Source organism: Scyliorhinus canicula, chromosome 3, assembly GCF_902713615.1.
Source record: "Scyliorhinus canicula chromosome 3, sScyCan1.1, whole genome shotgun sequence".
NCBI lineage: Eukaryota > Metazoa > Chordata > Chondrichthyes > Carcharhiniformes > Scyliorhinidae > Scyliorhinus > Scyliorhinus canicula.
Genome location: NC_052148.1, coordinates 234,671,808 through 234,696,308, shown reverse-complemented (window position 1 = coordinate 234,696,308; position 24,501 = coordinate 234,671,808). Strand labels below are relative to the sequence as shown.

Genomic DNA, 24,501 nt, shown 5'->3' with positions numbered 1-24,501 from the left:
ATCTGGGTATGCAGGCGATAATTTCAAAGTTTGCAGAGGACACAAAACTTAGCATTGTAAACTGTGAGGAGAACTTCAAAAGCACACAGACAAGTTGGTGGAGTGGGAAGATAAGTGGCAGATGAAGTGTGATGTTGGAAGAAAGAACATGGAGAGACAATATAAAATAAGGGCTAAAATTCTAAAACGGGTGCAGGAGCAGCAGGTTCTGGGTGTATGTGTGCATAGATGATTGAAGGTGGAGAGAGCAATTAACAAAGCATCTAGTATTCTGGGCTTTTTAACAGGGGCAAGGAGTACAAGAGCAAGGTGCTTATGCTTAACTTATACAAGACACGTCAGATCTCAGCTGGAATATTGTGTACAGCAGTTCGTATATCATAGAATTTACAGTGCAGAAGGAGGCCATTCGGCCCATCGAGTCTGCACTGGCTCTTGGAAAGAGCACCCTACCCAAGGTCAATACCTCCACCCTATCCCCATAACACAGTAACCCCACCCAACACTAAGGGCAATTTTGGACACTAAGGGCAATTTATCATGGCCAATCCACCTAACCTGCACATCTTTGGACTGTGGGAGGAAACCGGAGCACCCGGAGGAAACCCACGCACACACGGGGAGGATGTGCAGACTCCGCACAGACAGTGGCCCAAGCTGGAATTGAACCTGGGACCCTGGAGCTGTGAAGCAATTGTGCTATCCACAATGCTACCGTGCTGCCCTTGAAGGCATCATACTAGAGGAATGATGTGAATGTACTGGAGAGAGTGCAGAAGAGGTTTACAAAAATGGGTCCAGGGATGACAAAATTTAGTCATGAGGTTAGATACAGAGGTTGGGATTGTTCTCCTTGAAGAGAAGATGGTTGAGAGGAGATTTGATAGAGGAATTCAGAATCATGAGGAGCGTGAACAGAGTAGATAGAGAGAAACTGTTATCGCTTGTAAAAGGATTGAGAACGAGAGCACACACATTTAAAATCATTTGCAAAAGAACAAATGTGGTGTGAGTCAAAAACTTTTCACACAGCGAGTGGTTTGGGCATGGAATGCACTACCTGGAAGTGTGGTGGAGGCACCTTCAACTGAGGCATTCATGAGGGCATCAGAAGATTATTTGAATAAAAGCAATGTGCAAGAGTACGGGGAAAAGGCAGGAGAATGGCACAAAATCATAATGCTCATTTGGAAAGCCATGGCAGACACGATGGGCTGCAGCAAGACCTGAACAAGATCCAGGCTTGGGCTGACAAGTGGCAATTAGCATTCGCAATACACAAGTGCCAGGCAATGACCATATCCAACAAGAAAGGATCTAACTATTGCCTCTTGACATTCAAAGGCATTGCCATTGCTGAATACCTCATTATCAACATCCTTGGGGGGGGATTACCATTGACCAGAAACTGAACTAGACTAGCCATATAAATACTGTAGCTACCAGAGCAGGTCAAAGCCTAGGAATCCTGTGGTGAGTAACTCATCTCCTGACTCCCCAAAGCTTGTCTACCATTTACAAAGCACAAGTCAGGAGTGAAATGGAATACTCTCCACTTGCCTGGATGAGTGCAGCTGCAACAACACTCAATAAGCTCAACACCATCCAGGAAAAAGCAGTCCGCTCGATTGCTACACCTTCCACAAACATTCAGTTCCTCCACCATTGATGAACAGTGGCAGCTGTGTGTACCATCACCAAGATGCACAGCAGGAACTCAATATGGTTCCTTAGGAGCACCTTTCAAACCCATGACCACTTGCATCCAGAAGGGTGTGCCCGACAGCCAAAGCCTTGGCCTGTTCGGTGGGGTCGGCGAAAGTTACGGAGAGTACCTCCCACTCACGTGGGAGGCGCCCGACGTGGGCGACCAAGGCCCCGGGGTCTACCACACCCGTGAGCGACTCCTGCTGGCCTCCGCGCGGCTGGCTCAGAGACAAGTGGATGACGGGCTGCCGACACGCGACGACAGGCCCCCGGCCGATAATGATCCTTCCGCAGGTTCACATACGGACAAGAGCACCACTTCGAGGTTCCCCTCCAAATCACTCACCATCCTGCCTTGAAAATATAATCGCCGTTCCTTTCCTGTCGCTGGGTCAAAATCCTGGAATTCCCTCCCTAACAGCAAACACCTACACCTCAGGGACTGCAGTGGTTCGGGAAAGCAGCTCACTACCAACTTCCCAAGGACAACTGAGGATGGGCAATAAATTGTGGCTTAGCCAGCAATGCCCACATCCCGTAAATTAATAATTTTAAAAAACTTCACGGAGACTGATGTCTTTGCTAATACTTAGCCTGCTTCAGTGGCTGCTGCTTCCCTACTACTGAAGAAGACTTAACAATGCGAAGACGGTTGGTGGCCGTCTCTATGGGTTACCTTGATTGGACAACTCACTGCCGGAACCAAGCTGCCACCCTTAATTGGATCGGGCTCTCGGAGGCTGCTCTATATTTGAACTCCTGGGGGAAGATCGCATCCAACATCCCTCCACACTCTTCTGGGTTCCCGATCCAAGCGTTGAGAGTAAGGCTCAACGCCTTACTCCCCCCACCTTACCTCTCGTCCCCGACAAGGGGAGCACCCCCACACCCCATCAAGGAGGGGTAACCTCCTCCCCACCACAGGAATAACAGGTTAACGGGTTACCCCACCACACCAAACATGCATGGAAGTGACCCAAACCCCTCCCCCCCACCAGACTCTGCCCTTCAGGTCCTACCCCATGGCATTGTCAATGGTAAACTTTTTCCTGACACCACAGTACTGACACCTTGTCAATGACACCCTGACCTTGGGTTATGGAACCCAAAGGGGGGTCAAGGGGGTCAGCCCATTGCTCATGTCCCCTCTGCCACTGCCAGGCTGAAGATGAAGGGTGCCTAAGGATCCAGGGGAAGGGTACACTAAGGCTGTAGTTAAGGGGTTGACACTGGTATTCTCCCCCAGGATGGGGGACCCATGTCTGGGCTGCCCTTTCCAGTCCTGGGCAACCAGAAGATCACTTGCAGCATTGTGATTTCAGGTACCCTCCACTGATCCTAGTAATCTTGTTCTGATTGACATTGGTGGCCACTTGAACAACGCTTAGCGGTTAGAAAAGAGGAAGTGAAAGAAGGCACTCAGCTGCTTTGAAGTAGCCAGCATCTGTCAATCAGATCATGATTGTTTATAAACATTGCATTGGGATCAGTGGAGGGTACTTCAGGTGAATTCAAACTTGAAGGGAGAGTTAAAAAACAAACCTCCTGGCAGCTGTGTTTAAACCATGAAGCTGTCAATCAAAGGCTAGTTAAAGGTGCTGCACTTTTGAAATTGAATGAAGGCTAGGCATTTCACAGGATTTCAGGGAATTTCAGGACACCTCAAAAAGCAGCAGTTTTAAAAGCATAGGGCTGAGAGAGCAGATGTGAGGAAAGGGAAAGTCTTCCCAGCTTGAATCTTCAATTAACTGTCTGATCTGCTTATTACTTGTCAGGCAGAGAAGTTCAGAGTGAGAAGGCCACTTCAGAGTTTAAACAGATCAGACAAGGCTGATGATTTGATTTGAACAGAGGGCTGTCTGAGTTTCCTACATTAAAATAATGACCTCACTTTGAAAGTACTTTGTTGACTGTGATATGTTTTCAGGAATTCAGAGGTCGTAAAAAGTGTAACATAATTGCAAGTTCTTTCTATAAAAGATCATTAGATGACAAGCAAAAGTAAATTCCCAGGAAGCAATATAGGTCAGTATATCTTTTTTTAACAGTTCTTAAACAGAATAGTAAGGGATTAATACATATTAAAAGTAGCTGCTTTGAGCAGAAAATTGCACTGATGCTTTAAAGTTGTCCTTTTGAGGTAATGATCTACAAGAAATTAAGTATGCAAACAAGATTCACAGTTAAAATGATTTCACTCGGCTGAAGGAATTTCTATGGTCATATTAGTGATATATAATTGCAATGTAACACAGTAAATTAATTTGGCTGGTGGCCAACAATTTAAATTCTTTTAGGTCTCTAATAAAAACACTAATTACTGAAAAAGGACGGTGCGCATTAAACTTGCTTTGTCATCCCGAACAGATTTAATGCACAAATCACACTGCCCATTCTTTGCCCATAAAATAATTTTAAAAACATGACACGAGATGTGTAATATGTTACAGCATGCATTAATATATAAAAATATCGCAGATTACATGCAATGGAATCTGCTTTTAGGTAGTACCTTTATCTCCCTATACTAAGATGCTTTCAAAGTCTATTAATTGAACACTGCTTGTGATTTATATTTCATTTATCCTAATAAGCATCTATTTGCTTTCTCATGATTTATCTTGTAATCTGTTTTATATTATTGTTTAATATCTGTTAATTTGAACATTTCTGTTTTGCTTTCATTTTGCCTTAATTCAGAGGAATGGTAACAAACTACTTTGACATGGTCCATCTTCGACTGTCCCTTCTCTCCTTCAGCTTTTCTATCTCCACTGCTGGGAATGGGCTGTTCACCAATTTCTACGACGAGCCTGTTGATGCCCACAGCTATCTTGATATTTCCTCCCACCCTGCTTCCTACAAGAACGTTCCTTCATTCTTTCAATGTCGCTGTTTCTGCTTCCATACTGGAGCTTCCAAAATGTCTTTCCTTTTTTCTCGGCATGCTTTTGACAAAGTTGCTCACCTGCATTTGTGGGTGCTGGAATGTGGGTAACATATGGGAAATGACGAAATCTGGGAGGGTTGTCATTGATGTCTGAAACAGTTAAAAACACAGTGGCTGAACTGGACATGGCTTGAGGTATGCCTCCATCCGTAGCTACCACTACAAAACTGTACATTTCTTTGTTCTCTCTGTTCAGCAGAGCACTTGTAATAATTTGTCCAGTAGATGGATTAATGGAAAATTGGGAGTTACCACCAACCAGGCTGTAGCTGTTAAGAGGAAGGAGAATAAAAGAAACTCAGTAAGTGCATTGAGATTAATTCACACTTAGCAGCTTCAGTAAACTGAACTTGTGAAGTAAACAATGTACCATCTTGCTATACTAGAATATGACTTGACAAGTGCAGGTTCTTCTTGTAACTATACAATTGACAGTTTGCCATGGGAAAGCAGAGATAGCAAGTATAAGCAGGGCTACTTTACTGGTGTTTATCCAATGTTCACACAAAACTCTTCAGCTCAGGTTACTGCTTCAGGATTAAAGTCACCGTCTCTCTAATCTTGGCCAATTGTATTCCAGGATTTATTAATTCAGCAGAGACCAGGAACCAAATGGAGAATCTTCCAGCACTATATAGCTCAGGGCTGTATCGGGCGGGACTTCTCTAAGCATTGTTGGACCTACTCTCTGTTCTTCAGAATACAAGCTAATTACTATAACCATTTAACTCTGCTAAGTGTTGAGCACACATGTGTGTTTAGTTCAGTTAAGTGCACAGGATAATAGTCACTGACTCCATTTACAGTAGATGAGCTGTGTTTTACACACCTCATTGAAGGATTAGTTTAACCTGCACTGACTCCAGCCACTCTCCACACATCCACACCAAAGTCTAATAATGTATAAATCTCCAGATGTTAAATACCATAAAACATTGATTCCAAAACTGTTTCTCGGAGCCAAGTGAGTCTTTAATTGACCATGAAAATTCTGCACATCATTTGCTGAGAAAGCAGACCTGTTTGGGAGCATATGCTTTACTGATTTAAAGCAAATAACTAAGTAAGCATATGAAAACAGAATGGCTAATGTCAGACTCCTTGGCATGAAGGTTAAAAGTAGGCAATCAACTAGAGGTGCTTTGATTGGGAAGCAAGGTGTGTGTTTCAGTTAACCCTTAATTAAAGACATGACCAAAGTTAAACAAAACATACTATTTTGCTGAAATCAATATTAGGAATTTTAAAGCATATTGTGGTTTAGGTGAAGCTCCGGTAAAATTAAAAAGACCTCACTGAATTATTATAAAGTAGAATGTGAAATCCATAGGATGCTTCAAAACCGGTGGTATTAAATTCAGCTGAATACTATTTATTTATTTTACTTTTATCCTGCCTGTAATTATGAGCTAACCAAAGCATTCACCTTGCTGAATAATGGCTAGTTGGGCTCACAAATAAACAGATTTTAAAGCTTTGATAATACTGTTCACCTCCTCCGCCACATTTGTATATTTGAATCTTTTCAAACATGGACAACAATATACATTCAATAGACTCAGATTATTTTCTACACGTTAAAACAGAAAGAAAGACTTGCATTTATATAGCACCTTTCATGACTTCAGGGCATCCCCAAGCACTTTACCACCGAAAAAGATACTTTTGTAAGTATTGTAATGTCAGAAACACATCAGCCAATTGCACACAGCAAATTCCCATATTCATAAACAGGAATGCGACAATGAGCAGATAATCTGTGTTAGTGATATGGGTCGAGAGATAAATATTGACCAGGAGATTGGAGAAAACACTTCTGCACTTTGTTGAAAGTGTCATTGTATCTTTTCTAGTCACCTGAGAAAGCAGACAGAGCTTTGGTTTAAAGTCTCAACTGAAAGGTAGCATCTCTGACAGTGCAGCACTCCATCAGCACCATACTAATGTGTTAGCCCAGATTTTATGCCCAGCATGGAGTCCAGATCAGTAGTCTCCTCTCTTGTAGCAGTATCAAATTAAAAAGTTATCCTTAATGGAAACTATTGTAATATCCCACATGGACCTATGGGGTGGGAATGTTCATCTTCCCCGTGCTCCTCGCGGAGTATGAGCTCCCTCATTACCCAATGTACATAAGGTCGGCCAGTAAGGCACCGACCAGAAAGGAATCAAGTAGGGATCTTCCGGGTAGTGTATGTAGTTCGTATAAATAAAACTTTGTTCTTATTTTACTCGGTGTGGACTCCCCATGTCCTTATTAAAACTAAACTCAGAAAGTAATGCTGCTGAGATCATGTAATTGTTCTCTCATTGACAATGTTCAGGCAGGAAACAAAGTTGTGTGGTTCCTTCTGAATGATGGTGAGCACCCAGTTGGACTCTTGCCCCCAAAAGGGAAATACACCATTGCATAGTCACAAAATCCTGGTGGTGCTTCCACAGGACTGCCTTTCAATACCACAAGAAGTGACTGCGCACTTATCAGAGAGAAGGACCCCACAGATGGGAAGATCAGTATTTCTTGAAGGTTTAGCAGTGAATAATGCTCACACAAACTAAGTAGGAACTTGAATGGAAGCAGTGGAGGTCACTGCTGGGTTGGTTTCCTTCATGTGGAGACATCAGGATTGATACCATTACTTCCCAGATGGGCCTTCATTTTCACCAAGGTGGCCCCAGGAAGTGGTGGTAACAGTGTTGGGCATGAGGAAAATTCAGCAGAGACCCAGCACTGCAACATGCCACAAAGTACAAGGGTCATGGCATTTCCTGGCAGGCTCAATAAATCCTAGTTGCGGAGTGAGGCAGCAGTGGCCTTATTCAATCTCCACCCTAATGTCAGTAGGATCACCCAGCAGAATCCCTGGTCCTTATCTCTAACCTTCCAATAATGTGCCTGAGAGCTCTCTCTTCTACTCCTCTTCTCTTAAATCCTCAAACACAAATAATAGCATTTGTCACACTCCAAAGCCCATGTTGCAGCTTCAAAAGCTGTCTAGTTCATCCTGCATGTAATTAATGACATCAGGAATAAAAACAGAAACTGTTGGAAATGTACAGAAAATCCCTTTGTATTTGATAAAAGACATTGTAGGTGCTGATAGGACTATGCATTTCCAAAGTATACTGTTTTCATTTCAGGTTTGCAGTAAATATAGCTTGTGTTATAATTCAATTAGCATATTGTTAGAAGTTCCTGTTAATTTTCTGACATAAAGCCCCATGTTGAGTGGAAAGGCAAAATAAATTTTACTACATATGAACTTCCCTGATGACTTTGTATGATACTGACAAATTCAACTTCCACCAAAAATGGGCATAAAATTAGTGACTATTATTAACTCTGCCCTTGCAGACCTCAGGCCTGAGCTGAATATATTGCAAATTATTAATCTTGCTAGTGAATTGCAGATGTCAAATCCTACTTCAACTCACCATCATTGATGGGAAGGGTGGGTTTCGAGGTGTGGAAGGATGCAGGTTGGGGAGAGGGAGCAGCATTCTTGTATGGCCAGGCAGTGAGCTGGAGGTATTTTTCTCCACTTCACTTCCGTTGGGCTAATAAAAATAAAAACTGAAAATGTATTTGGTGTTTTGAGCACCCTTCTGCCTTTACATACTGAAGGTTAGGTTTCTCAATGCCTAGGACAAGCTGGGCACAGCATGCACAGCCTAGTTCCAGCCATTTGTATCTGAATGTCATACTATTTGAAGATTTTAATTTTCCTGGAGCTTAATACAGTACCTATATCGGGGAGGTGTGTTGGATGAGTAAATGTAATCCACATCAATATGGCATCCTGTTTGTGCCAGAGGAACTCGACCTATCACAACATAACATTTGGTGGCGTTATGCCAATTTATAGCTGAAAAGTGAGAGTTAAAATTCTCCCCCAGTAAGTTTGCTCAGTGTATAGCTGGACCATGCAAACAAATGTTCTACAACTGGTATGTGTTCAGGTAGTTGAGCTCTGCTATACAGCAATACAATTTTTGGGTTGGGAAATGCATATGGACCACTGCTCGCTCTCCTGATCTTTGGAAACATGCAGTTGAGTGGACAAAACTGGCCTTTTGTTTGAATAGCTGTTGACTCACCAAGGCTCCCACATGAAGAATGGTCACTTTTGGAGTGAATTCTCAGAGGGTGACTACAATCCATGGAAGCCTTAACCAGAAAGCAATCAAGGTTTTTGTTCGATGAATCTCACAGTGCCAGGAATCCAGGTTTGATTCTGGCCTTGGGTGATTGTCTGTTTGGAGTTTGCACTTTCTCCCCGTGTCTGCATGGGTTTCTTCCAGGAGCTCTGGTTTCCTCCCACAGCCCAAAGATGTGCAGGTTAGGTGGATTGGCCATGCTAAAATTGTCTCTTAGGGTTCAAAGGTTACGTGGGGATAGGGCATGGGAATGGGTCTAGGTTAAGGTGCGGAGGGTGTGCAGATTCAATGGGCCGAATGGCCTCCTTCTGCATTGTAGGAGTTCTATGATTCTATGAATGAAGCAGGAGAGCTAAAATTAGCAACAACAAAAAACTTGCTGCAAGACTGTTAATGAAATATTAGGTGGAAATTTCTGTTTTCTTTTCGAAGTACTGGCTCAGGCGAGAAAAGAAGTGTGCAGTACTCCGGCCGCAAAGCTGGCTTTCCTCACCATATTTTCCAGCACTTGGAAAATAAATGTTGGAGACATATCCCATGCTCTGAAAGTGTGAGGGGGCAGAGCCCAGGTACTGCCCAAAATGTCCCTCTGCCCCCTGGGGGCTGTACTTATCTGTGCCCCTCTCAGGGTTGTTCCAGACCTGTTTTCTCTCCCAACAGACGCTGCTGAGTTTTCCCAGCTTTCTCTCTTTTTGTAACACCATTCCACTTGTCTCCTATTACCTTAAACAGATCATTGAACAGAGCAAAACCAGAAGCACTGTGAAAGATCAATGATGATCGGCATACAACCAAATTTGGCACAATCTACCTGGTATTTAAACTCATCCTGCGGGTTAATCAACTCCACTCCAACTCTCCACACCCATAATACACTGAAGGAATGTTTAGAAAATGATAACATGCTCTCTGCTTTTAATGTGACAGGATTCCTAATCAATCTTCAAGCAAGGTTAGTGGTATTCTTTTACCAGAGGCAAGTGTCTGCCAAGAACCCGCATTTCACTTTGGTTTATTTAATTTAATTAGGTTTCAAGAATATCTTATATTGCTTATCAGTATACGTTTTAATAAAGCAGGAAACCAATGTCACAATCCTGCTAGCTGTTAATGTTATGCTCCTGCCAACAGTTCCTCATTAATGCCAAATATGTATTCCTTGCACCCAAAACTTTCGAGAATTAAAAAAGTGCAAACGAATCACCCATTATTGTTCAGTACTTCTCAATTTTAGTGTAAGCCTGTCTACAATATCTTTAACCCTGTTGCCAAGTTAAGTGCAGTTTTGTGGTGATGTGGCTTGTGTCCATCATAAACTTGGCTGAATCTTCTTAAACTCATTTCACTTTAGATTCTCCAAGCTACTGGACAGTGTGAAACTTTCACCCCATTATTCTAAACTTCATTATGATCCATCTCCCAGAGATAGCAAGCATATTTAAACTGACTGTGCCATTGAAGTCCTTTTGTTTCTCTTTTCAAACCTGTTGATCTCCTGGTATGTTAATCAGAGGGAGCCAAAATCAAAAGAATACTCAGGTAAAGAAGACTAACAGGGTGGCGGTACTAAATTAACCCAGACATGGGAGGGTGAAGAGGAGATGGGAAAGCAGTGAGGAGGGGAGAGGAGAAAGGGCAATGAAAAGGAGATGAGGAGGATACAGTGATGGGGCCCCACCCCCAGCCAAGGGTCCCCCTCCCCTCTGCTGAGCACTGGCAATCCCAGTGCTGCTGGGCTCTTTTTAAAAAATAAATTGAGAGTACCCAATTCATTTTTCCAAATAAGGGGCAATTTAGCGTGGCCAATCTTTGGGTTGTGGGGGCAAAACCCACGCAAACATGGGGAGAATGTGCAAACTCCACACAGACAGTGACCCAGAGCCGGGATCGAACCTGGGACCTCAGCGTCGTGAGGCTGCAGTGCTAACCAGTGAACCACTGTGCTGCCCTGCTGCTGGGCCCTTTGCCTGTGAGCAAAGATGGTTACTCACCTCCTCAGCTCTCCACAGAAGCCATTTCGCCAGGTTCACGTTTTCCAAAACGAGTACTAATCAGTGACTACTTGCCGGGGAGGCCGCTGAATGAGGGGAGGCCGTTGGATAATGGGTGGCTGTTGTTAATTGTATGGAAATTGGGCATAAGTGGTGATAATTGGTTTCTCGCCATGCTACGCCACAGGAGCAGGCCGGTTGCATCGAAGCCTGGCGCGGTTCTTATTTTTGGCCTCACCCGCTGTACACCGGCCTTGTTTTGCACGAGCGAGAGCATAACGAGCCGGAGAATGGCGCCCACTATTTTTGTTTTTTATATATTTCTTAAAATTCCTCCTTACTGTTGTTTTGCTTTCGCTGATACCTTTATAATGTAATTAGAATTTGTTACAATAAAAAGAGAAAATCTTGCACAACTGCATTTACTTAATGCTTTACTTAAAGTGCATAAATAAATGAAATGAAATGAAAATCGCTTATTGTCACAAGTAGGCTTCCCGTACCAGCCTCCCCAAACAGGCGCCGGAATGTGGCGACTAGGGGCTTTTCACAGGAACTTCATTTGAAGCCTACTTGTGACAATAAGTGATTTTCATTTTTCATTTCATTATCAAATGAAGTTACTGTGAAAAGCCCCTAGTCGCCACATTCCGGCGCCTGTTCGGGGAGGCTGGTACAGGAATTGAACGGTGCTGCTGGCCTGCCTTGGTCTGCTTTAAAAGCCAGCTATTTAGCCCTGTGTTAAACCAGCCCCCAAGGGCTTGTTAACTTTAATAACATTAATAATATATGAGGGATTTAAAGATGGAAGATAGCGCACTTTCCATGGGTCTAATTATTTATACTGATTTCTGTTAATTTTATGTTGATTTTACATATGCTAATAAATTTGCTGAAAATTTGGGCATGAGGAGTGATAGAGGCTTTTGTGGAGCCTAAACAGATATCAAGTCCAATGGCCTAGTTCTGTACTGCACGTAAATTCCTGTCAGTTATCGGTGTAAAATTCTGCATAAATAACCATGTAATTCCTGCAGAAATCAATCCAGGAAATTCTGAGTCATTATATTTATCAGATGACTGGGGGTGACGTTGCGTATTTTCTTGAATGCCATTTGAGATTTGCAAGAAGTGAGGTAGAATTCTTCCATTGGCTGCTTTATAATAACCTAGGACAAATTCACCAATTCCTCACCCGTAAAGAGTGGAGGGGGTTTAGAAAATCAGTAATTTGCAGTTTCAACTCTTGTTATAAGCCACCTAATGTCAGTGACAGTTTTACAAAGGAAATAGGTCATTGCCACCTACAGGCGAAACAGGTATTGCAGGTGACACTTGCAATACATTTTCTCATTGGCACAGGCCGAAGAATATTTAAATATATTTTCATATGTAATGTTGCAAATACCATCCCCCCCACAAGCGATTTTAATATACAATAGATACTGAAAACCACAAAGAGCTCATAAAGTAATTGTTAACTGCATTGAACACAGGGTTCGTTTTGATTCTATTCATATGTTGCACAGTCACGTGCTTCAATATCCGCCAAACTAAGTACTCCAATAATGTTTTTCATCTTCAGCCAAATTAATTTCTTCAAAGGAAAAATGCGACACTATATCAAAGGGAGACACGGGAAATTGTACAATACAACGTGTAAATGAACCCTGCTTCCACCTACCTACTGGGAATTTCTTGCATGGGGCATTATTTATAGAGGCAAGAACATTTCACTGAACAGATTAATTTATTAAATTACCCTGAACAGCACGAAGAAGCTTAGGGAATTCTGCATTCTGTGAAAAATATACCAACCCCTGTTGAGTGGTGCTGTGGAGAACATGTCACCACCACTTTGCATCATCATTACTTTTATTTGGCTAAATTTGGTATTAGAGATTCTTCCAGTGGGATTTTTGTCCGGATTAAGGAATTTACTCACATCGCACAATAAAAAAGACACTCTCCTACAAGAAGCTGTGATTTGACGCCATACAGAATATATTTTATACCAGAAGATGCATCATTGACAAAATGTTTTGTGTGGTCCCTGTATTAATGAGAGATGAAAGCACAACGGTCAGAAATTTATCTATGTTTAAAAATGAGTGCACACTGCATGTGCCAATAATATGGCAGATGTTACACCTGATGTAGGATAGATGCATGTTTGTAAACCAACTGCCATACTGGACCTTTAGGTGGCAGTTTCATGCCTTACAAATGGGGTGGTACAATCCAATTTCTAGGCTAATGTGTTATATCAAAACTTACGATATATCAAAGGGGTGCTCTTGAAAATGCAGAAAATATGCATCAAACAAAATGCCTTTACCTAATGACTGCATTTGAACCTTCATCAACATCAGTGGCGTTTACAAGCAAGACATCAGTCCCTGTCGAAACATCTTCGGGGATGGTGGCATGGTAGGTTTTGAAAGCAAATGTTGGAATATTGTCATTGACGTCATCGACAATCAAGGTAATGGTGCCTGTGCCAGTAAGAACTGGAGATCCTGCGAGAAGAATAGGGAGAGTAGAGAGAGAATACATCAACAAAACCAATCAGGCATTTGTAATTATATTATCACACTTTTTACAGAGATCCCAACACCTCAGAAAAAAAGCAAAAGTCACAATCTATTTCTGAAATGTGGTGTGCAATTTTAACATAGAACGTCTATGGAAACTGGTCACAGGAACATCTTTTACTCAAAACACTGTTATCGCTCCAGAATAAAATAGTTAGGATTTTGCTGATGAACAAATCACTGCTCTTAAGTCCGATGACAGGTTAAGAGTATCAAATCACACACATGAAAGAAATTGAATCATCTTCTCGTGCTTTAAATATTTTCTAGCTACTGAATATGTACCGCTTCAGTTCTGAAATATTTATAAGACAACTAGAGAAGCAATTCCACATTGCTTTCTTGCTAATTATTGGAATGTATGATTTTGTTTGCCATTGAATATTTACCTCATGTCCAGATGAATCAGCTTTTGAATAATTAATTTCTGCTTAACAATAACTACATTACCGTACTTCTCTCCTTTAAAAAAAATACTCTGCTAATCCTTTATATCTTTCCCCAGCACATTCTGTGTAATACAATGCAGCTCCACAGTAATCAATTAGGCTCTTGGAATTTTAATTGAGAATGTTTGTGCATAACATAGTAAACTTTACATGATGCACTTTTTAATTTGCTACTACTGGCGCTTAAATTTGTGCTGACATTTTAATTATCATTAGCAAATGAGGGGGGGGGGGAAAGTACCACAACTGTGCTACCTCAAAAAACTCTGGACCTTTCTATGAACAGCTGCACTTGAAAAATGTTCTCACTCATTAACAATTACAAAGGCGAAAGAATTAAAATAGAGAAAAGTGACTATGGCCTGGGCATTGCATTTTGCAGCTGTTAAGGGGCAATTTAGAGGTAACTACTGATTTATTGTGCAATTGGCACAATGAAAAATGTTTCTGAATAGATTTTATAGCCCTTTGGCCCTATTAAGGACAAGTCCAGATTGGTTGCTTAAAACTGAAATCTGAGTTTGAAAGTTAGAATTGGGTACATGTTGTTCCATATAATTATTGGTTTAATTGAATTTTAATGATTCTTGTGGTAATCGTTACCACTGATCATAGTTACTGGAAAAATTAAACTGGCGACAACTCTGCCTCAAAATATATTAAATCTGCTCAAATGCTACTGCCAATTGGAAAATCTACGCCAATGTCTTCAAGTTGACTAATTGAATACACACAGTCAGCACAACTCACAGTTTTTCCATAAATCTGGAGAACGAAGAAGCTTTTTGTTCATTTAGTTTAGAGATCATTACAAGAGTATGTACACCCAAAAGACTGGATGCTTTTTTCAACCCTTCTGGCGGCAGTCACAAACACTTTGAGCTCAGATGCCCTGGGTACTCTGCCAATTTCACTACTGCAACTTCAGTTGTTGGAATGATCACTCTTCTGTTCAAAGCTACCCTTCCATTCTGAACTCTGTTTCTCAGAGTTGTGACTGTCAACCAGACTTCATTTGGTTTGCCTTTGGATTCAAGTTTATTGATGTCTGAGCAGAGACTGATGTAAACCAGCACTAAACAGAAAATTCTCCCATTGCTGTCTGATCAGGTTTCAGATAAGTATCAACATGGATAAGGACCAATATTATAATATTGTTACTATTCATTCCACAACAGTCTTTTTACTAATGTCATTTCTTTTTTTCTTCTTTATTGAAGATGTCTTTGACTGTGACGTGTAACCAGAACTCTCACAGCTGGCCCAAGTGACCATTATTCACGTAGGAACCTAGACTGTTGTCACAGACTATTCAATACTGGGCAAAATCATAACTGGATCAGATCCTGAACAGACCCAAAACATTTGCAACCCATTTATATGCTTCACAAGTGTTCTGGTAATGTAGCAGCTAAAGTGTAGCCATGTGGCAAAAAACAAAGGCCCAATGCAAATTTGCATAGCCTTGCTATTAGCACCAATGGTACTGACAATATGTTACTGGGAGACAGCTCTTCCATAAACCAGTAGACCTAGGCCACCTCAGATGTCACAGGTTGAATAACATGTTTGCAGGCTGACAGCAGGTTCTGCACCTGGACTGCTTCCACATCTTTCGATAGTGCATTCCACGTCATAGCAACTCGCTCTGCAAAAAGTTCTTGCCTCAAACCACCTCTGATTTTTTTGCAAATGAGCTTAAGCTTCTTACCCTGGAGCATGTTTCTCTTTATTTAGTAAGAAGTCTTACAACACCAGGTTAAAGTCCAACAGGTTTGATTCAAACACGAGCTTTCGGAGCGCAGCTCCTTCCTCAGGTGAATGGCGAGGTTCACCTGAGGAAGGAGCTGCGCTCCGAAAGCTTGTGTTTGAATCAAACCTGTTGGACTTTAACCTGGTGTTGTAAGACTTCTTACTGTGCTCACCCCAGTCCAACGCCGGCATCTCCACATCATCTCTTTATTTACTCTAACTTCCTGATTTTCAACATCTCTATGAAATCTCCCTTTTAATCTTCTCTACTGAAACAAGAACCACCCAGTTTCACGAGTCTCTGCGCGTAACTGAAGTATTTCATTCCCAGTACTATGATAATAAATCTTCTCTGCACCCTTTCTGGGGCCTTGACTTCCTTCTTAAAGTGAGATGCTCACTTTAAGAATTCCCCACATTACTCCATCAGGTATCTAACCAGTTTTTATAACAGTTTTGTTTAACTGCCTTGCTTCTGTACACTACACCTCTATCCAAAAAGCCAAGGATTCCATTTGCCTTTTTAACAGCTTTCTCAACATGCCCGACCACATTCAAAGGTTTGTCTATGTACACCCCAGTTTCTCTATTGTTCTTGCACCCCCCTTTACAATGGTACCATTTAACTTTGCTCATCTGTTCTCATTCTTAGTACCAAAATAAATTGTTGTGTTATGCTGCCTCGGATAACACAGGCTGCTACTTTATGCAGTCTTAACTAAAGGATGCTCCAGACTCTGAAATGAGTTCAAGTGTTTATTGAACTATTAACACAGTTGTCAAATGAGTTCGACTCTCTGCTAATCTAACTGTAGTAACAGTTTAACTGTACCAGCTTGTTCTAAGCGACGTGCTGGGGTGTTTTGCTGCTGATCAACCCTGCCTAACTCTCTAGATGTCTGTCTGTGGAAAGAGGCAGGGTGTGAGTGCCTCATCCCTTTTATAGTGTTTATGTCATGCCCCCTTGTGGTGATGCCACCTCTGAGTGTCCTGACTGCCCATTGGTTGTGACCTATTCTGAGTGTTCATTGTTTGCATGTTTGCATATCATGACATCTCCCCTTTTTTTTAATATACATGTGAATGTGTCTGTCTAATGTGACTGACTGAGGAACACAGAACAGAACAAACAAAACAAATGCTCATAAGTCCAGTCTCTGAGGCTTGCGTCTGATCCTCGTCGACTGCCAGAGAGGTGGTGGAGGGGATGACGGTGTCTTGACTGGTGGCCTCGTTGTTCGAGGTGCCTGAAGGTGGCAATTCGACAGGTGGAAATGGAGGGGAAGTGGTTGTGGGCAAGCAACTTTTCACAGTGCTCTTCGATTCCTTCGCACAATGGAGCCATCAGCCATATGTATGACATAGGATCTGGGCACGGCTTGTCGAACAATGACAGCCGGAGCAGACCACCCACCATCCAGTATCTTGATCCTGACCGTGTCTGCCGGGGATAGCATGTCCGGATCGGTGGCATGTGCATCATAGCTCTGCTTCTGGCTGTCGTGAAGCTGCTGCACCGGGAGGTGATCAAGATTGGGCATGTGTATGGCTGGAAGCGTCGTCTGCAGGTTCCTGCTCATCAGCAGTTGAGCTGGTGACATGCCAGTGGACAAGGGAGTCGCCCGGTACACAAGTAGTGAAAGGTGTATGTCGGAAGCGGAGACCGAGGCCTTGCGGATGAGCTGCTTAACGATGTGCACCCCTTTTTCGACTTTGCCATTGGACTGCGGATAGTGCGGACTGGAGGCGACATACCTGAAATTGTAGCTCTTGGCAAACGTGGACCATTCTTGACTGTGGAAGCACAGGCCATTGTCGATCATGACGGTGTTCGGATGCCATGCCGTGAGAATGTCTCTTTATACGCTTTGATGACGGTCCGTGAGGTGAGGTCTGGCAGCCGCAGCACCTCAGGATAGTTCGAAAAATAATCGATGATTAAGATATAGTCGTGACCATTCGCGTGGAATAGGTCAATGCCAACCTTGGACCACGGAGAGGTCTCTAGGTCATGTGGTTGGAGCGTCTCCTTGCTCTGCGCTGGTTGGAACCTCTGACAGGTTTCGCAGTTCAGGACCATGTCTGTGATGTCCTGGTTGATGCCGGGCCAGTAGACAGCTTGCCGGGGCTTGCGTCTGCACTTTTCTACGCCCAGATGTCCCTCATGAATCTGGTTCAGCACCATGCCCTGGAGACTTAGCGGGATGACTATCCTTTCCAGCTTGAGCAGGATGCCGATCAGCATCAGGTCGTCCTTGACGTTGTAGAATTGAGGGCATTGCCCTTTCTGCCAGCCATTGCTGAGGTTGTGGATGACTCGCTGCAACATGGGGTCTTTGGCCGTCTCTTCTCGGATGAGAACGATCTTCTCATCAGTTGCCGGGAGAGTGCTTGCACACAGTTGTACCTGCAATTCAATATGCTGGATGATCTCCAGTGGTTCACTGGGTGAGCTGACAGAGCGGGACAATGCATCGGCGATGATGAGCTCCTTGCCAGGTGTGTACACCAAATTGAAATCATACCTCCGGAGTTTGAGCAGAATTCTCTGCAAACGAGGCGTCATGTCGTTCAGGTCCTTTTGGATGATGTTGACCAGAGGCTTATGATCCGTCTCAACAGTAAATGTTGGCAAGCCGTAGACATAATCATGAAATTTGAGGATGCTGGTGAGAAGACCAACACACTCCTTCTCGATCTGCGCATATCTGGTCTCAGTGGGTGTCATTGCCCGTGACGCGTATGCTACTGGTACCCAGGATGACGTGTCGTCTCTTTGAAGCAACACCACCCAATGCCATCCTGACTCGCATCTGTGGATATCTTGGTCTCTCGGCCTGGGTCAAAGAATGCAAGGACGGGTGCAGTGGTGAGCTTGGCTTTCAGCTTCAGCCACTCTGTTCGGTGCACCGCTTTCCACTCAAAGGCAGTTGATTTTTTCACCAGGTTGCGTAGGGCTGTGGTGTGTGTGGCTAAATTCAGGATGAACGTGCCAAGGAAATTGACCATTCCCAGGAGGTGCAGTGCTGCCTTCTTATCCTCGGGGATTTTCATTGCCTCGATTACTTTAATTTTGTCTGTGTCCGGGCGCACACCATGTTGCAAAATCTGATCGGCCAGTAACTTCAGCGTGGACGTCCCAAACATGAGGCCATGTTCATGTATGCGTCGAAATACTTTCTTGACACATGTTCCTCTGGGGTTGTGGACCAGCTTATGATATCGTCAACGTAGACACAAGCCCCTTCTATTCCCTCCATCATCTGTTCCATGATGCGAAGGAAAATGTCTGATGATGAGATGATGCCGAATGGCATTCGGTTGTAGCAGAATCTGCCAAAAGGCGTGTTGAATGTGCAGAGCCTTCTGCTGGATTTTTCAAGTTGGATTTGCCAAAATCCTTGGGATGCGTCCAATATTGTGAAGAAGCGCGCATGTGCCATCTCACTCGTGATTTCCTCCCTCTTCGGGATGGGGCAATGTTCCCCCATAATGTTTTTGTTTAGATCCTTGGGGTCAATGCAGATGCATAAGTCCCCCAAAGGCTTCTTTACGCACACCATCGAGCTGACCCAGTCAGTTGGTTCAGTGACCTTGGAGATGATGCCTTTTTGTTGTAGACTCGTGAGCTCTGACTTCAGGCGCTCTCTCAGTGGAGCATGGACACGTCGTGGTGCGTGGGCCACTGGCTTGGCATCAGGCCGCAGTAGAATCTTGTATGAGTATGGCAGCGTGCCTATCCCACAAAATACATCTGGGTACTGGGTTAGGATGTCGTCGATGCAGGCCTGAAGATCCGAATGGGACGGCGTCGTGGTGCAGACCCTTTGACTGAGGTTCAGTTGCTTGCAGGCGTGCGCACCTAATAGGGATGCCCTGTCTGGTTTAACAATCTCGAAGCGTAAGCTTGCTTGTGTGTGTCGGCTGGACGCCTGCAGATGGCAGGACCCCAGTGCCTTGATTGTGTTTCCATTGTAGTCCAGAAGTTTGCAGGCAGCTGGAAGGATTGTGGGGGGCTTCTTGATTCTCTTGAAGTCAACCTGCAAAATCAGGTTGGCAGAGGCACCTGTGTCCAGTTTGAACTGGATGGGGCAGTGGTTGACCTTCATCACTGCATGCCATTCATCCTCGGATTCCACGGCCAGGATTGATTGGATTTGCGATGTGTCCGGTGTGGGGTATTCGCACTTCGTAATAATGCCCACTAAGTGTTGTCCAGGTATTCGTCATCTGGATCCGTAGCACTGCCTGGATCAGAGTCATGCATTTGGTGTTGCACACTTCTGATGCGCCGCTGTCGGAATTGGGAGCGCTGGCTCCTGGCTGGTGGTGCAGATCTGCACAGGGCTTCATAGTGGTTTGGATTCCCACAGTTTAAACAGCGTTTGCCTCTTGCAGGGCAGTTTTTTTTTTACAATGGGCGGTGCCGCAGTTCGCACATGTCATCGCTCAGTGCGTGCGCGGTGTGGTTCTCGGACGTCTGCACCTGTGCAGTGTGGTTTTCGGCCGCTTCATGTTCCTGATCGCATTGCGCCTGCGTCGGGCCCCGGGAAGAGCACGCGGAATGTCCGCTTTCATCAATGTGGAGGCGTTGCATCCAGGAGATGGCCTGAACACTCCACCTCGTGGGAGGCTTGTTTTTCAATTTCTGCCGTTTTGTACTGTGAATAGCGATTTTTAGAGTGCTCATGCACAGTACACGTTTCAATCGCGACTGGCAGGGTCATGTGCTTGATGTTCAACAATTGCTCTCGCAGAGGATCAGAGTGGACTCCAAAAACGATTTGGTCTCTGATCATGGAGTCAGTGATATCACTGAATTTGCAGGATTGCACTAGCAGTGTAAGGTTAGTTCGATACGAGTTAAAGGATTCGTCTTTACCTTGCATCCTCTGCTCGAAGATTTTGTTGGTGTCCACCTGTCAAATTTGTCCAGGATGGTTTGGTATTTTGTTTTGTCCTGCCCTTCGGAAAAGTGAAAGGAGTTGAAGATCTCTATCGCATGGCCACCCGCAGTGGTGAGTAGAAGAGCTATCTTCCAAGCATCGGCTGCACCATTGAGGTTGGATGCTTCCACGTATAGTTGAAATTTCTGCTTGAATGATCGCCAGTTCGCACTAAGATTGCCGGTGGTCCTGAGCTGTTGAGAGCCTGAATCTTGTCCATTGTGCCTGTATTCAGTAACTGGTTGTCACGGATCTTGCTGAGTTGAACTAAATAGATTGAACAATCACTCCTGGTATCATGTTGTGTTATGCTGCTTCAGATAACACAGGCTGCTACTTGATGCAGTCTTAATTAAAGGATGCTCCAGACTCTGAAATGAGTTCAACGTATTTAGTGAACTATTAACACAGTTCTCAAATGAGTTTGACTCTCTGCTAATCTAACTGTAGTAACTCAGTCTAACTGTACCAGCTTGCTCTAAGCCACGTGCTGCGGTGTGATGCTGCTGATCAACCCTGTCTAACTCTCTAGATGTCTGTCTGTGGAAAGAGGCAGGGTGTGAGTGCCTCATCCCTTTTATAGTTCTTATGTCATGCCCCCTTGTAGTGATGCCACCTCTGAGTGTCCTGACTGCCCATTGGTTGTGTCCTATTCTGAGTGTTCATTGGTTACATGTTTGCATATCATGACAATAAATCACTTCACATCTCTTGACATTAACTTTATCTGTCATATGTCAGCTCATTTCACCAGTCTATGTCGCCTAAAGTCGGCTACTTTCCGACTTACTCTCTTGACTAGATTTCCAACTTTCGTGTCATCTGTGAACTTTGAGATTATGCCTTGTATATCCAAGTTCAATATATATCAACAATAGTCCAAAACTGACACCACTGCGGACTTCCCCAAAGACTGAAAAGGCGTCCAACGTTACTCTTTGCTTTCTGTCCCTGAACAACTTGATATTCATGCAGCCACTGCCCTTTTAATCCCAAGGGCTTCAATTTTGTTGGCAAGTCTATTATGTTGTACTTTATCAAATGTCTTTTGAAAGTCCAAATGCACAACACAAACCACAACACTCCCATCAAATGTCTTCATTAATTGATCAAGAACTTAATCATGTAGGTCAAGCATAATTTCCCTTTAACAAATCTGAGCTGCCTTCATTTATTAACTCATAAGTGTCTATGTGTCAATCAATTTTGTCCTGATTTAATATGTCTAAATGTTGCCCCACCATTGGCGTAACACCTACGTGTCCGTAGTTGCCAGGTTTGTCCCTCTTCCGCCTTTTGGACATATCTGATGGAATTGATTCCAACAGATTGTCTATCAAAAGAAATATTAAAAATGAAAATATGTAGATCCATTGCCAATTTATATTATTTCCACTTTTGTGCTTTCTAAGCCAGCAAAGTGCCATAATTGGTTCATTATTAATTCTAACATGATGGTGTTGAATTACTCCAATCTGTGAACTAAAGAAATGTTGTAATTGACCATTCCCTGTGGCTGAGCCAATTGTGTCATAATAACTTATAATTTGAATGTTTATCAAATTGGGATCAACAGAAATTCCAACAGGACTTCAAATTTGCATTTATCCAACATAGCATTACATCTCATATATGTTGGAGGGTGATTATGGCTGTCATCAGATTCAATTACAGGTATAATAACATATATGTGCATATGCACAGAGGGACAGGCTTCACAGGGTCAACTGAAACTGGCCAACAAAAATCTTGAAATTACATTTGGCAATTAATGAATCTACCACAAAGGTGACTATGTATAAGTGACCTCATTCTTGATGTTGGGTATCTATAAAAACTTTAAATTACCATGAACATTTAATCACTAAAGTTGATCATGACTACCTTATTTACTGTATTCCCATATTCCATTTTAGGAAAGATAAAGCAGAGCATTCAAGAGTTGCAGAGTCTGTTTTAAACAATAATTTTATACAGCACCATAAAAATGACACACACATACAAATGTTGGCAGCACATACACTGTACTGGACTAATTTTGGCAATTCCAGAGCTAATCAATCTCCCTGGGAGATAATGCCACAAATGATCAAAAGGCAAATCGTGCTGACTAGCATTTTTCCAACATGTGAATTGTCAACTTGCCGGGGTGAAGGTAGTCCCTTAAAAAGCATATGTTTCGCACAGCATTAGTGATTTTGGTATGAAGAATTTAAAAACACAATGTTTAGATTAACGTTTTTTTTCCTAATGTGCTACATTATGGGGACTACTTAAAAGTTCAGTTAAAACCATTGGTGCATGGTTCCAATTAACTTTGAACAATATTTATAACAGATGTGTTTGGAAGTAAATCTGTTCTTTCTTTCAGATTATAAACAGAATTCTGCATGGGTATCTTTACGTGTTGGAGTGATTATAAACTATGTCTGGTTTCTTGCCCCTCTATCTTAAGACGTGATGGTTAACTATTCTGTAGTTTTCACTTCAGTACCATGGCAACATAACCTCAACAAATAACTTGTGGGCCACTATGCAACTAGAGTTGGCCAACTAATCTTGTCCTCTCTGAAATAATTAATTGAAGTTGTTATATTTTAAACTGTCCAGCAAGCTATTATTTGAGGACTCACATTACTGTCTGGTGGCATTGTCTGGTTTTTGTACCTCCTCAACCTGAAAGAGCATTCTCACTCCAGGACATGAATTCTAAGCAATCATGAAAGAATTAATCGGAGAGGAATTCAATTCCAGCCACTCCACAAGTTACCACCACCACCTTGAGAAAATCTTTCTAACTCCCCACTGAGAGTTATGATTAAATTGGTTCATGACAATTTTGCATAATGTAGGGAGCCTCAATGTTTTGGTGTTATTCTCCGCAACCACGATGGGTGGGAGAACAGCGTGCCGCGCCCTTTTTTCCCGCGACGCCGGTCCGACACTCTCCCGCTATTCTCCCTACCGGCCAAATGTCTGTGGTCGGCATACCCGCGGAAATCCACGGAGAGTCGCCCGACGGAGACACAATGGCGACTCTCCAGCACCCCCGCTATTCTCCGGCCCAGATGGGCCGAAGTCCCGACATCGTGACGCCATGTCACGACGTCGCCAATCACACCTGCTTATAAAAGTCACCAGCCAGTCGTGCTGGCTGACGAGGAGTTAGCAGGTTAGCGGACCGTCTCCGCAAACTGGGGAAGGCATCCCCGACAATGCTGCGGCCAGTGGGGGGAGGGAGAGGGACGAGGGAGAGGGACAAGTGGGAGAGGGGGGGGTGGGAGGGAGAGGGACAAGTGGGAGGGGGGAGAGGAGGAGGGAGAGGGACAAGTGGGAGGAGGGGAGAGGGAGAGGGGGGGAGGGAGAGGGACAAGTGGGAGGGGGGAGAGGGAGAGGGGGCGGGGGAGAGAGAGGGAGGAGGGAGAGGGACAGGTGGGAGGGGGGAGAGGGAGGGACGAGGGAGAGGGACAAGTGGGAGGGGGGGGGGAGAGGGAGCGGGGGAGGGAGAGAGGGACAAGTGGGGGGGGGGAGAGACCGAGTAGTGGGGGCAGGGGGGTGTGGGGGAGTGAGTGGAGTGGATGTGCTCGTCCACCCCCGCATGCAACATGTCAGCCGCCCTGCCATTGCAGGACAGTCACGAGGACATGGCCGCTGGTTGCCCTGTGGCTTATGGCCACGGGACACTGATGCACCGGTGAGGAGGACGTGTTGTTAGCTGCCCGTTGGACGCAGAAAGTGACCAGGGGTTAGGGTAGCCGCATGTCAGCAGCGCGACCAGGCCACCGGGACACACAGGTGTCCCGTGGCAGGCAGATGCCGAGGTGTGGAATAACCTCCGTCTAACATTTTGTTTCTCTGCTCCCACCACTCTTCTGTAGGAGAGCAAAATGTATGCCAACAGAACAGCCATGTTCAGCGCAGTGGTTGGGGCCGCTGCATTGCAGTTGGAGATGG

The 24,501-nt window shown here is 43.9% G+C and overlaps 1 protein-coding gene across 2 annotated transcripts in view; it reads right to left on the bottom strand.

Annotated features, from left to right (window-relative positions):
• The window catches only part of LOC119963370 (protocadherin Fat 4), a 365,380-nt gene that overhangs the window by 82,653 nt on the left and 258,226 nt on the right, over window positions 1-24,501 (bottom strand). For both annotated transcript variants that reach the window (XM_038792402.1, XM_038792401.1), the window contains exons 8-9: window positions 13,145-13,325; window positions 4,676-4,926 (exon numbers count right to left, since the gene is read on the bottom strand). In XM_038792402.1, the coding sequence (XP_038648330.1) occupies window positions 4,676-4,926; window positions 13,145-13,325 (432 nt within the window). The remainder of the gene's footprint in view (window positions 1-4,675; window positions 4,927-13,144; window positions 13,326-24,501) is intronic.